Source organism: Grammomys surdaster, unplaced genomic scaffold (genome assembly GCF_004785775.1).
Source record: "Grammomys surdaster isolate TR1022 unplaced genomic scaffold, NIH_TR_1.0 125789, whole genome shotgun sequence".
NCBI classification, from domain to species: Eukaryota; Metazoa; Chordata; class Mammalia; order Rodentia; family Muridae; genus Grammomys; species Grammomys surdaster.
In genome coordinates, this window is record NW_021620620.1 from 2,146,507 (window position 1) to 2,160,075 (window position 13,569).

The 13,569-nt window shown below is 52.2% G+C and overlaps 2 protein-coding genes across 12 annotated transcripts in view; both read left to right on the plus strand.

The window, feature by feature from the left end:
- Positions 1-628: 628 nt before the first annotated feature.
- Positions 629-10,938, plus strand: Opn4 (opsin 4). The gene is made up of 10 exons (XM_028789140.1): positions 629-953; positions 1,827-1,972; positions 3,373-3,506; positions 3,818-4,021; positions 4,603-4,774; positions 5,117-5,272; positions 6,122-6,229; positions 6,995-7,175; positions 7,938-8,054; positions 10,224-10,938. Exons 1-10 carry the CDS (start codon positions 813-815, stop codon positions 10,260-10,262), a joined length of 1,398 nt encoding a protein of 465 aa, XP_028644973.1. The 5' UTR covers positions 629-812; the 3' UTR covers positions 10,263-10,938.
- Positions 10,939-12,893: 1,955 nt separating this feature from the next.
- Positions 12,894-13,569, plus strand: part of Ldb3 (LIM domain binding 3) — a 61,241-nt gene continuing 60,565 nt past the window's right edge. For 9 of the 11 annotated variants that reach the window (XM_028789104.1, XM_028789105.1, XM_028789106.1 and 6 more), the window contains exon 1: positions 13,106-13,198. In XM_028789104.1, the coding sequence (XP_028644937.1) occupies positions 13,106-13,198 (93 nt within the window). Of the gene's footprint in view, positions 12,975-13,079; positions 13,199-13,569 lie in introns of those variants that run through there. The other 2 variants (XM_028789110.1, XM_028789111.1) reach the window with 2 other exon arrangements.

Genomic DNA, 13,569 nt, shown 5'->3' on the forward strand with positions numbered 1-13,569 from the left:
GCTGGATTCCAAACTTGGCTCCCCTGAAAGAATAGCATGTCCTCTTAACCCCTGAGCCATTGCTCCAGCCCCAAAACTACTTTTTTCTTTTTTTAAAGACAAACTATTACTATGTTGCCCAGGTTGGTCTCAAACTAACGAGTTCAAGAGATTCCTTTTGTCTCAGTCTCTCATGCCACTGGCACTATAGGTACACACTCCTATGTCTACCTAAGAAACGTTTCTTGTCCCTGCATGCCGGGTAACATTGTAGCATCTCCCTTCATGCAGGGAAGTGTGACGATGTCATGGGCTCATGGATAGACACAGAGATAGAACCTTACATAGATTTACCTCCCCAGTGACCACCATGCCACTCAGAAGAACAGGGGCCAGTCTTATGAGCTCTCAGAAGAAAGTGCAAAAGATAGAGCCTCCTGCCCAGTGTCCCGGAGCTGAGCTGGCCAGTGTCCCCATAGGCATTAGCATGCACATATACACACATATTCATGTCATCACCATCAGACCCTTGTGGGCTGACATCAGGGACCCACTTCAGAGACAGCCAGAAGCAGGGAGCACTGAGCATATGTAGTCCCCTCCCTACCCAGTACTGCGACTTAAAAGTGTGGAGGGTCCTGCCGCGTGACACTCATTCCTTTGTGCTTCATTAGACACTGAGCAGTCAGCAGCCCAAAGAGTAGCTCCAGGCTGGATCTGCGAGAACAGACAGCAGGTGGATCAGGCCGCAGTGTTAAGGATGGTGTAAAGCCAGAAGTCCGGGGACAGATCCCCGAGCTTTCCATGCCCTTAATGCCTCTGAGAGCCTGAGGATGAACTCTCCTTCAGGATCAAGAGTCCCATCAAGCTTAACGTGGGAGCCGAGCTTTACAGCCAGCCCTGCCCTACAAGGCATCTGGAACAGCACTCGGAATGTCTCTGTAAGAGTCCAGCTTCTATCTGTTAGCACCACGGTAAGTTTGGGGAGCATGTGTGTGCACAGAGACTCCTGTCCGCAGTCCTGCCCCTACCCCTGTTTTGACAGGGAGATAGGGAAAGGTCTGAGCTTAGATGAAGGAGCTTGGGCATCACTAGACTTCTCTAAGCTTTCTCTACACAAAGCAGCTGAGACAAGAGGGTGCAGGCAATGTCTTCATTGGCAGAGATCACTGGAGGACCAGAAAGGCAGGTGCTGACCTGTCCTTCCTTGGTGACATCTGTTCTTTCCAGAAATTGTCTAGATCCCCTGTGAGAGTGTTCTAGGGGAAAGGCATGCCCCAGGCTTCTGGATTTGAGAAGGCCAGAGTGGGGTGTTGGACAGGACAATGGACAGACTCCTGCCTCTCCCTGGGAGATACCCTCAGACCCTGTGTACTAACCTCATGGGGCAAATGACCTCCCTGCAGCAGCCCCAAGGAACCTAAGCTCTCTTTCTAGTGGGAAGTTTTTCTCCCTATTTTGCCAGGCTTCAGTGTCGGTCCTCAGTTTTGCTACAGAGGTTGCAAGTTCTCCTTGGAGGCTTGCTGTGGGGTATCCATCCATTGAGAGGGCAGGACCCAGGAGCTGACTCTACTATAAGTAAGGTCACCCAAGCTATGCCTTGTCCTGCAGTCACACATTTGTCCTGCCAACTTCCAGCAGACCATCTGGGCCTTTCACCTCCCTCTTAGGAGCTCAGCACCCGTGCAGATATGGGCTCGGGGTTAAATTTTAGAAGAGCTGCACTTTCTCCTATGGCCTGGCCATAGCTTTTCATCCATACCTCAGTTTGCCCACTTGCTTTATTGGGAACTTATTTCTTCTCAGGGACATCTGTAGGTGATGCTCTCCTTTCTTTCTTTCCACAGACATCTGGACCTCGGGCTGCTGCCTGGGTCCCCTTCCCCACAGCCGATGTCCCAGACCATGCCCACTATACCCTAGGCACAGTGGTCCTGCTGGTGGGACTCACAGGGATGTTGGGCAATCTGACGGTCATCTACACCTTCTGCAGGTGCCTGGTCGGTGGGGTTGGGTCAAGGGCACTGTGCATATCCATGCACATACACAGGACAGAATATAAGGGTAAACGCATCACCCAGCTCTACCCAGGACACCTTAGGATTGGCAGAGAGGCAAGGAGCACATCTTCTTAGTATAAGGCCTACGAATCAACTTTCAAGCAGATGAAAAGGGAAAATGGCCCAGGGAATCTTGAATACACACACATGCCCACTGGGCCTCAGACATAACCTCTGAGGTGGGCAGTACTGTTAGGATCTTCAGGTCTCTGTTCAATCTACCCTGTTCTCAGTTCACCTCTGTCATCCTCTGCACCCAGAGGAATCTTCCCTCCTCCCTCTACCCTGAAGAACATCCCTAGACACCAGGATCCTCAAACCCCCAACAGCCACTCCTAGTGCCCATCTCTGCTTCCCTCCCCACTTGCTGGCTTCTGGCTGTAACAGACAGGCTGGGAAGTGAGCAGACTTCAGGTTCCACCACAGACTAGTGGAAGAACTGAGCCAGTCATTTACCCACTGGAGTGCACATCTTATCTCTGCAGCATGGAACTGTGTGGCTTTCTCATCACTGGCCTTTTTCCTATATGTGCATTGATTGGTGACGAATCCTGGCTTTGTAACTTACTGAGCTGTAATGGGAACCAAGCCCTTTTGTGAGTGAAGCCTTTAGTATTTACATCTGGACAATGGGAACCACTAAGCCCCCTTTAGAATCTGATACGTTAAGATGGATGGTGTTAGAGGAGGTTGGTGAGGCCACCTGTCCCATGGTCATAGCCATAAGTTCTTGGGCCTTTTGCTACTCAAGTGTGAGTGAACACTGAAGAGACAGGCTGAGTTGGGCAGGGCCAGACTGGCAGAAGAAGGAACAAGAGAAGTAGGGGAGAAGAGAAGAAAGAGCCTGAGAAGCTAATAAGAAGATATCAGAGCAAATGGGAGGGGGAGTCTAAAGGGACAGACACTGTTGGGAGGCTGTGTCCAGGGAGGTTTGTCCAGGGAGACAGAATGAGTCACACAGAGGAAGTAATCCAGAGAGGGAGAAGAAAAAAACTGATAGGACCAAGAAGCAGCCTTCTGGATAGCACAGCTGTTGCTGGAGACATCCCTTCTCACTTCCTTGTGAGGGGTCCATCTCATGATAGCTGTTAGTCCATATGATTGGTAGTACCTGTTGGACTGAGAGACAGGTCTGAGGCCCAAGAGGCCCAGCCTGTGTGCCATGCATGTGTGTGGGGTTGTGTGTCCATGTAAGGTGTGTTTGTGTGCCTGTGTATGTTTACCATGGTAGCATGTGTGCATATGAACATGTGTGAATAGCTGAGGGTGAGGGAAGCCTTACATTGCTCTGGAGGTATTGGGAAGCATGCCCTGACTTCCTCTGACCTCACAGGAACAGAGGCCTGCGGACACCGGCAAACATGTTCATCATCAACCTCGCTGTCAGCGACTTCCTCATGTCATTCACTCAGGCCCCGGTCTTCTTTGCCAGCAGCCTCTACAAGAAGTGGCTCTTTGGGGAGACAGGTAGACACTTGGGGCTCCTTTTTGCCATAGGGAAGAAGGGATCTTAGTGGAGGGATACCACAGCAGTGGAAGGTGGCCCAGACGAGGTGATTTGTTCTTGCTGGGCAAGTGGGCAGCATCCTGAATCCTGTGACTGAAGAGGAAAGATGAGGTTCTGGTCTGGAGGCCTCTGCCATTCTGGTCAGATGTGGCAAGCAAGCAGGGTGGAGTTGGCTCAATCCTGTTTTCTGGGAGATAGCGAAGGAGCCGAGTTTGTCCCATCCTTAGGGACTGTCTTCCCAGGGAACTTAGGGAAGTGGGTTTACCCACAGGTTGCGAGTTCTATGCCTTCTGTGGGGCTGTCTTTGGCATCACTTCCATGATCACCCTGACAGCCATAGCCATGGACCGCTATCTGGTGATCACACGTCCACTGGCCACCATCGGAATGGGATCCAAAAGACGAACGGCATTTGTCCTGTTAGGTGTCTGGCTCTATGCCCTGGCCTGGAGTCTGCCGCCCTTCTTTGGCTGGAGTAAGTGTGTTGGTGGAACGAGGGGAGGGCAGACAGGCTGAAACAAGAAGTTTAAGGAAGGTTGGGCTGGAGAGCTGTCAGACAGCCTCATGGACCACCTAAGTCTCAAGTCAGATGGACATTCAGGGACATCACTAGCATCTGGGGAAGCTCAGACTGCTTCACCAGGGACTAGAGCATCAGTCAGGAAACCTGTCACCAAATACTGGAGTAAGGGAGAGGGAACAAGTGGGCATGTTTGACGCTGATTTTGTAGTGAGTCAGATCAGCCAGGGGCTGGGCTGTGAGGCCTCAGCAGGCAGGACAAGCTGCAAGACTTTAGCCCTGAGGATCATGGTCCTGGGGCTACAGAGGAGCTAGCTTCAATCAGTGCTAGACTGGTGTCCCCGTTAGAACCAACTTGGGAGTCTCCCTTCGCATCTCTCAGTTGCCACAGGCTTTCTCCATTCTGGGCAGGGTAGGCATGTGGCTGGGGCCATGTTGTGCTTAGGGACCCCAAGCTCCACATTTGAAACCCCTCCTGAGGAAGTTCCCCTCAGCAAGACCACAGTGAAGGCTGAGCACTTGTCTCTGCCTCCCAGGTGCCTACGTGCCCGAGGGGCTGCTGACATCTTGCTCCTGGGACTACATGACCTTCACACCCCGGGTTCGTGCCTACACCATGCTGCTCTTCTGCTTTGTCTTCTTCCTCCCCCTGCTCATCATTATCTTCTGCTACATCTTCATCTTCAGGGCCATTCGAGAGACAGGCCAGTAAGTGCACTGTGTAGAGCTGAACCAACGAAGGGAGGGTCTGCCCATCAGAGCATGCTCAGCTGCTGATAGGTTAAGACAAGTGAGCTCCTGTGCTTATGGGGGTGAGGGTATCTACTAAAGTTCCCAGAGATAAGGTTCTCTGAGGAGGGCTTAGAGACTGCAATACTGGCAGAACCACAGGAGGGCAGCTAAGGCTCAGTGAAATGAGGGCTTTCTGGAAGTCATAGCTGTCTTTGTGAGAAAAGATGAGCCCTCGATGTCTCCCAAGATGGTCCAGAGAGGTTCCCCTCAGTAGTTGTGACCCTGGTACTTGCTACAACCAAGATGCAACCTTCCTAGGGCCTGTGAGGGCTGCAGTGAGTCCACTCCGCGGCGGCGGCAGTGGCAGAGGCTGCAGAGTGAATGGAAGATGGCCAAGGTTGCACTGATCGTCATCCTCCTCTTCGTGCTGTCCTGGGCACCCTACTCCACTGTGGCCCTGGTGGCCTTTGCTGGGTGAGCAGGAGCCATAGAGCTGTATAGGGGCTGAAGGCACAGGTCCAGGTAGCCTCTTCCTCCAACCTGACCTAAGTCAGCCATCCTGACATCCTAGATCCAGCTTTATACAGCCTTATCCTACCCTCGTGTAACATGCCTCACCCCACTAGGCTTGCCCAGTTTCTGGAAGCTTCAGGGATACTGGGAGAGCTCTGGCTACACATAGGTAGTCTGGGAACCTTCTATCTTGTTAGGAACCTGATGCTCGGGTTCTCCTTAGTCTGAGCCATAGGCACACAGCTAGGGCTGCTGCTACTTAAGAATGGGTTCCTAAGTGGTGCCCACTAGTAAGTACCCTCTGTGGCTTGAGTCTAGTAACCATGACACCCAAATGAGATTTTGGTACTTTGAGCTATCTGAGAACCAATCTTCTTGAGTAGTAACAATGCATTCTCCTCTAGAAGCCTACCAGAAGTTTCTCTAGGACATCCAAGGGGGCAGTGTACAACAGGACGGGGTGAGGGCTTGGCAGCCATGCATGTAGGGTCTGAAGACCAAGGACAATTGAATAGCACAGAGAGGTATTGCCAGCTGCGCAGGTTCTTAGGGACAATGGGACCTAGCCACCCCAACCCTTGCAGGCATGGCATACTTTCCTCCCTGAGCTCCATCCTCAACCATCTTTGGAGTCATTCTTACCCACTTTAAACCAGAATTCTCTGGTTTCTACTAGTCTCTCACTATGGGGTTGGCTTGGCTGTGTTGGTTTACACTAGCCAGGTATTGGTTTAGTTTAGGCCTTGGGAGGGTCTGCCATAGAGACAACTGGGGGTATAAAAAGGGTACCCCACACCTTCTCTGTCCTAGGTACTCCCACATCCTGACGCCCTACATGAGCTCGGTGCCAGCTGTCATCGCCAAGGCTTCTGCCATCCACAACCCCATCATCTATGCCATCACTCACCCCAAGTACAGGTGTGGCCTCCAGGCCTCCAAGCCCACCTAGGGGCACGGAGGGCCTGGGCCTGCAGCTGTCCCTTTGGTCCCTAGTGTGTGTATCAGTTGGGGGTCACGAACACTGTGGTGTGCTGATAACACTGGGAGGGTCTGCAGTTGGCATGCCTCCCCTCTTTTTTCCCAGTTCCCTACAAGATATCAATGGCTACCTGAGAGGAAGCCTGTCCCAACTACAGGGCTATGTCTTAAGGCAGCCCTGGTTGCTCATTAGCAGTGCTTCCTGTGCAAAGGCAAGCCCTCAGATAGCGACATCCTGCAAGGACCCGGCAGAGGTAATGTGGTCAGTTCTTGTTCTACCAAAAAAAAAAAAAAAAAAAAAAAAAAAAAAAAAAAAAAAAAAAAAAAAGTGAAAGCAAGGTACCATCGTGGGCCCTCAGAGCCAGTTCAGCTTGGTAATGCCCAGCACTTGCTAATCTCCTGATGCAGGCCTCAGTCGGTCTAGCCTATAGTACTAAGGTGTGTCCATGGCACCCATTCCCAGAGATGACATCTAGGGTAACCATGAAGCGATGTCTAGTTGGTTGAACCCACTACCCCCACCACACCTTGGTTCTGGTGTTACTCCCGTCAGCCCTGGGAGGCCTATCAGTTTCTCTCACCTGGCTGGCTGTCTACGCCCATCACCAGTGTCTGTCTGCCCTCCAACTATATTCTTGTATTTGTCTGTCCTTCCCTTCTCCCTTCCATGTCCCTTCACCCTAACCAGACACATGACTCCTGCAGGGTGGCCATTGCCCAGCACCTGCCTTGCCTTGGGGTGCTTCTCAGAGTATCAGGCCAGCGCAGCCACCCCTCCCTCAGCTACCGCTCTACCCATCGCTCCACACTGAGCAGCCATTCCTCAGACCTCAGCTGGATCTCTGGACGGAAGCGTCAAGAGTCCCTGGGTTCTGAGAGTGAAGTGGTAAGTCCCCCATTGGCTAGTACTTCACCTTTCCTTTCCCAACCAGTCCTGGGGACTTGGACCTAGGTGGCAGAGCCACATATTAGACTGGGGAGCACTTCATTCACCTCCAGTGTATCACCCTCTGTGGCAAGCAGGAACACCCAGGACAGAGCAGAGACGGGTGGTCTGAAGTTACCTAGCAGCAAGATAGTCTAAACATGGGTTTTCCAAGTCACCTGTTTCTCCATGGCAAGAGCTTGTCCAGGATCCCTGTACCTTAGCACCAAACACTACCTTACAGGAGGTGTGAAGAGATGCAAGGTACAGGAAGCAAGGAGTACTAGCCTGAGATCATACCTGGCTTCAAGCCTTGACCCACCACACCCTCGCTGTGTATCTGAGAGCCAGCATGGCTGGTTTGCCCAGCTATCTTCCACTGCTCTGGTCCTGAGGCCTTCTGCTAAGATGTAGAACTGTGAACCACTAGTAGAAACCACTAGTAGGAACCACTTGTAGAAAATGAGTCTGCCTGTCTCATTTGCTTACAGAGGCCTTGACTCTCATGAAGGCCACCACCTATCTAAATACCTACATGCTTAAGCAGGCAAACACTCCTCACCGGCGTATATTCTTTCCTGCACTTTGCTGACCACAACTTTGTAAATAATGTCATGGGTCCCTCTCAGTAAATACCTGTGTAGAGGCTGAAGGGAAGGAGGTATGAGTGTGCTCTAAGTAAGCTGTCCCTCACACCTCAAAGTTGCTCTCCCCGCTCCCCAGGGCTGGACAGACACAGAAACGGCAGCTGCGTGGGGAGCTGCCCAGCAAGCAAGTGGACAATCCTTCTGCAGTCAGGACCTGGAGGATGAAGAAGTCAAGGCTTCTTCCAGCCCACAGGTACAGAAATCCAAGACTCCCAAGGTGCCTGGACCCAGTACCTGCTGATCTGTGAAAGGGCAGGGAGCCAGGCCAAGTAGCCTAAGGAGTGGCCAGAAAGGCAGGCTTGCTGTATGAGCAGGCCTCTCAGAGTCTCCCCCCCTCCACAACATCCCAGCTTCCCCCTGCCTACCTAGAGGATGCTGTGACACTCAGACATCCTTAGCAGGGTCTAAGTATGATCTGTGTCTAGGGGAGTATCTGCACAGACTGTGGTAACTCTGTGTGCATGACATGCTATGTTGTACCATATGTATATCATATGTGTAAGTAGAGTATACATATAACTGTATATGCTCTTGAAGATATGTGGTCTACAGCATGACTCATGCGTGTGTAGACCATGTTCCTGGCATATGCTGCCACTGTGATGCCTCTGTGTTGTGTGGGTGACAGAGTGTGATGGTGTGCACCTCTCTGTGTGGTTTTGATGCTGAACAAACCCTGGGAAGGGGGCTACAAGCCATGTACACGCTCACTGCCAATGCCCTGCGCTCAAGATGTCACCGAGGAGAATACTTGTAGCTATTAAAAGAAAGCCAGCTGTCAGCCCCAGTGCCTATGGAATGGAATGTGGATGGTGATTAGAGAAGGCCATATTTTGGAACACTGGAAATGCCATGAGCACAGGCGCACAGGCAGCCCCTCCCGCTTCCGCTGACAGCTCCCCCACACTTCTCTCTCCCTATCAGCCTCTGGATGTTCTGAGGTTTCCTTGTGGGGAAAAAATAGAGGGGGCCGCAGCGGTGGAGTCTGGGGAGGCTTCCACGCTGCGGCAGGTCCCACATGCACAAGGAGGTCTAAGGTTCCAGCGGCCTGGAGGCTTTGGCGGTGGCAGGCCCCGATGACACGAGGAAGTCCTTGGTTCCAGAAAGATTTATTGTCATGGTGGATGGTGGATGAATCTGGAAGTACCCCTGTAAAACTCAGGGCAGTCCCGAGTTATATAGGGAGGGAGAAAGGGGGAGGATCTGGGGAGGATTGGGGGAGGATCTAGGCATGCTTAATTTGCTCCACCCTCTGGCCTTCATTAGTATGTAAATCCCTAGGGCCTGAGGCCTCTAGTCACACCCCTACCTGTGCACTTTGGGAGGGGCTGTAATGGCCAGTCTACATGACTGAGCAATGTAATTCTATGGAGACTAGACTGCTTTTCAGGACCCTAGGTTCTGGGGGCGCTCTGTTCTCATGCAGAGTCTCGGGGTTCTAGGCACCTGCCCAGCCATGAACCAGAATACCCTTACGCAGTCCCACATTTCCTCAGCTACACTGGGATCATAGACGTGTCCTGTTCTCCCCCCTTCCTGCTGCTTCCTTATGAGTAGTCTGTTGATGCTTCTAATGTTGGAGAGCTCCCGTCCCCCTATATTGTATCCCAGGCACTATATACAACCACAGAGGCCAGGGCAGAAACCTGACAGTGGCCTATGCTGGCCAGGAATGGTTGAAGACATAATAATGTCTATCCTGGATGGAGGCAGGACCACCAGGAGGGGCTTTTGGCATGGAAGCCAACCATCAGCAGTTGCCAAACACAAGCAACTTGCCATCAGGTTACCAGCACACAGAAGCAATTCCTTGAGGTCCCCTGGGAAAAGGGGTTGAGTTATCTACATGAACATTCTGAGTGAACACAGTGGGGTTCAGAAGGAACTTGGTGTCCTGGAATAGGGTGGTGGGTACAGTAAGTGTGAGGTGAACTTCCAGAGGAAGCTGGTGCTACAAGTCAGGGAAAAGGTGAGTGGGTTAGGTCAGCAGGGATGGAGGGGATGCCAGGCCTCACACACACACATGGGATTACAGAAGAAAGATGAATTGGGGGGCGGGGTGAGGCATAAGGAGTCTGAACCTCAAGAATCCAAGAGTCTGAGGATATCCCAGCCTAAGATTGTGCTGGCTCCTTCTTTGAGGTGTGGTCCTTGAGAAGGTCCACCTTCTCTGGGGTGTGGTCCTCGGGAAGATCCACCCCCTTTGGGTGTGGTCCTTGAGAAGGTCCACCCCCAACCTTGACCACAGCCCCACCCTTCCCACAGTTTCTTTCACTTGTCAATGTTCTCGAATAGGAAGAGGTTTGAGGAGGCCCTGTGAGACACTTCTAGAGATGAATAGATGTGTGTTATTTATTTTCAGACCAAGGGACACCTCCCCAGTCTGGATCTCAGGATGTAGGATGCCCACTGGCCCTCCCTTTCTTCTGGTACTTGCCCAGCTCCATCACCTCCCCATCACATGCACAGACCCAGGATTATCTCACAAGCCTAGAAGCTTTGAAGGTGTTCCTGTCACTCGTGCGACACTGGATACGAATCTCCAGTCCCTTTCTACACCATGAAGCCCAGTCTGCCGCTACTCAGCTCAGCAGCCACACCTGGGCTCCGCCTGAAGCATGAACCTATGTTTTCCGCTTCCCTTCCAGCATTGTTGCCTCTCCTCAGACACTGTATGCCACCATTGTCCAGACAATGACAATGGCGATGGCACTGGGGAACACGTCATTTATTTATGAATCAAGCAGCTTGACTCGCCTTTGCAACCAGGCCAGACATCTCATTGGTTCAGAAAGCCCGTCCCTGTGTCCCCTGCTGCCAAGACTCAAAAGCTGAACACAGACTTCTCTTTGTGCACTAGGAGTACTTCTCCTCTAGCTCCCTCATAGCTTTCCCACTGTGGCCCACACTCACATGTACATGGGCACTGGCAGGCACACAGGCACCTATCTATCTGCATGCACCTTGAGCACACGTGTGCACACTCTGCCCCTACTGTTTGTTTTGTGTTAGTGGTCTAAGTTCCTTTCAGATGTGGATCTGACAAGCCGTAGGAAAATAAAAAATAAATAAAAAAAATAAATGGGGTTTCTAGTGATAAACATGTCTCCTGGTGCTTCAGTGAAGAGAACAGGGACTGGTCTTCATGCCTCCAGCAGTTTCTTAACTCTGTCCCCTAGATTTCCAGATTTAACTCTCACTCCTGAAAACCCATCTCAAACTATACGGGAGCGAAATAGAGGAGGGACAAAGGCCAGTATGGCCCGTCCACCCCTCCCCAGGGACGTGTAGAGCTCGGCCTAGCCTGAGTGTGTACTATCAGCTCTCCAACTGGCTTTGGGTCTCCCAGGGGAGGCAGAGGAAGGCTGGCTTTCCCCTTTATGAGTATCCCCCTACCACCCCTCCCTTAATCAGAAGTCATCAGGAAGTGCCAGAGGCCAGAGAAAGAGCCTTCAGCTCCAGGTACAACATCACTGGGGCTCCACAACCAGGCTCTGCCCTTTCTTTCTGGTTATGCTACATGGCTGGATCTTCCCCAGCTGGAAATGACAGCTAGCCCTGGGGAACAAGGATAGAGTTAGGGATAGATGGGCTGGTACACAGGATGGGATGGGAGAGGGATGTGGAGGTGCTGGCCTCCTGTCCATGATGGTAGAGTTGCATGGTACAGGAACAAAGAAGACCCCAAGTCCTCCCCAACCCCGCACTGCTTCCGCTTGCTATTTTTGTGATCTTGGGTAAATTACCAAGGGACCCCGTAACGTCACCACTCTTACCATGCACCCTATGTATGGCAGGCCTGGATGTGAGACCAGAGTTCTGGTAGCTAGAAAATTACTCACATCCAGGCCTGTACTGAGCCTCCAGGTTACTGTCTTTGAGAGGGCCAGCAAGAAGCCAGCCCATCTTCCCTGAACCTCAGTTTCCAGAGCTGAGGAAGCAGACCACATGAGATCTGAAGTCTCTCTTGTGGGAGGAAAGGCTTCTAGGGGCATCTTAACCCAAAAGTCATGCTGGTTGAAGTCCCAAGGGCCAAGGCCTCCACCCAGAGCACACTGCCTCTGGGGTATGGGCTGAACATGCCACACATGCTTTCCTTCCCTGCCCCTTCTAGCTCTGTGTCCTAGCAGCTGAACAAATGGCACAAATGGCACTTCTCCCTACCCCCTGTCATTCCTGCGCAGAGGGCACGGAGCCTGGCGTGCAACACTGGCAGCTGTGGCTTTCCATGCTACTGTCAAGTTTTCCAGGGCACAAATGAGACAGGAGAGCCAGGAATAACTGCCTGGGCCCCAGAGGGTCTAGAGGGGTGGGACAACCCCAGTCTTGGCCTAAGACCTGTTTCTTGGGGGTCATATAGCACCCTCTACTTCAAGCCAGGGCTTTGGAAGATATTAAAGCCACCAGGAGTCCATTGTCTGACATGAGTCCCATTGGAATGAGCTCAGGCTCCCGTGGGACCTGAGTCCACTCCTTGTGTGACCTTGGAGAATATATTTAATTTCTCTGAGACTTGGCGTTTACAATCCAAGGTGCCAGCTTCTTAGGACCCTGAGGAAGCTAGTGTGTAAAGAGTCCTTTTCCAAACTTGGCCATGTTCAAAGCCCTGCCATTACATGGCCATTTTTATGCCTAGACCCATAAAAGTGACCCAGGAGCCGATCATTTCTCTTCTGAACCGAAGCATTTTTTTTTTAAGACCCATTGGAGGCTAAGCTAAGTGCAAGGCCCCACTGGGGCCCCACAATGGATAAGGTGCCAACTCATGGTCCTTACCAGGGACAACAGAATAGCAAACCCCTACCTAGAGTGGACCCACTTACAACAATAACAGTGTGTGGCAGAAGGCACTAGGGAGCCCAGTCTTCCATGCTTGCGCCTTGGGGATGGGTGTTATGGGTGCCTGACACCCCTCCCCGGGGACTATATTAGCCGTGTGAGTCATGGTGGACCGGCTGGGAGGCCACGGGCAGGCGGGCCCAGTGTAGGGTTACAGTCCATTTATGGGCGCAGCAAGGGCAGATATCAGTGTCGATGGCATTCACTCCCAGCTATTCTTAGGAGCCTCCCAGGAGCTCTGCACAGCCTGGCCAGGCAGCGAGCGACACAGCAGGCAAGGCCAGGGGTTGGGGTCCGGGGCCAGGAGCAGCAATAGGGGCTGGAAAGACAGGTTGCATAAGGGTCCTCTCACCTGACTCTTCGTACTATTTGTCTGCAGAGGAAGTCATCGCTCTCAGCACCAGTATGTCTTACAGTGTGACTCTGACTGGGCCTGGGCCCTGGGGCTTCCGTCTTCAGGGTGGCAAGGACTTCAATATGCCCCTCACTATCTCCCGGGTAAGTGCACATTGTCCACAGCCTCATTCCCAAAGGGGCGGGGCATTCGTGGAAGAGGGCATGCTCATGCCCATCTGTCTGTCAATCTGTCTGTCTTCCCCAGGGCTCTTGGACAGCAGAGCCTGCCCTATTCCTGATCTGAAGTCCAGGACTGAAATGGTCTCCTTATCTTGGCCACAGATGAATTTGCTCACCCCAGCTTGTTCCCTGAACTTTGCCCATCTAAGCAAGATGTCACGGGCAAATAGCTGGCATTTTGAGCTGAGGAACTGCTGAGTTTGCAGAATGGGTAGACTTGTGGGTAGAGAGTGCAGGACCTTCCTAAGTCCTTCCCCAGCACGGTAGGCTTGGGGTATTCTCCAAGCTTGGAA

Coding starts and splice junctions, on each gene's coding strand:
- Opn4 (XM_028789140.1), top strand. CDS start 813: ATGAACTCTCCTTCAGGATCAAGAGTCCCATCAAGCTTAACGTGGGAG. Junction 1,973..3,372: donor GTCATCTACACCTTCTGCAG/GTGCCTGGTCGG, acceptor CTGACCTCACAG/GAACAGAGGCCTGCGGACAC. Junction 6,230..6,994: donor ATCACTCACCCCAAGTACAG/GTGTGGCCTCCA, acceptor TGACTCCTGCAG/GGTGGCCATTGCCCAGCACC.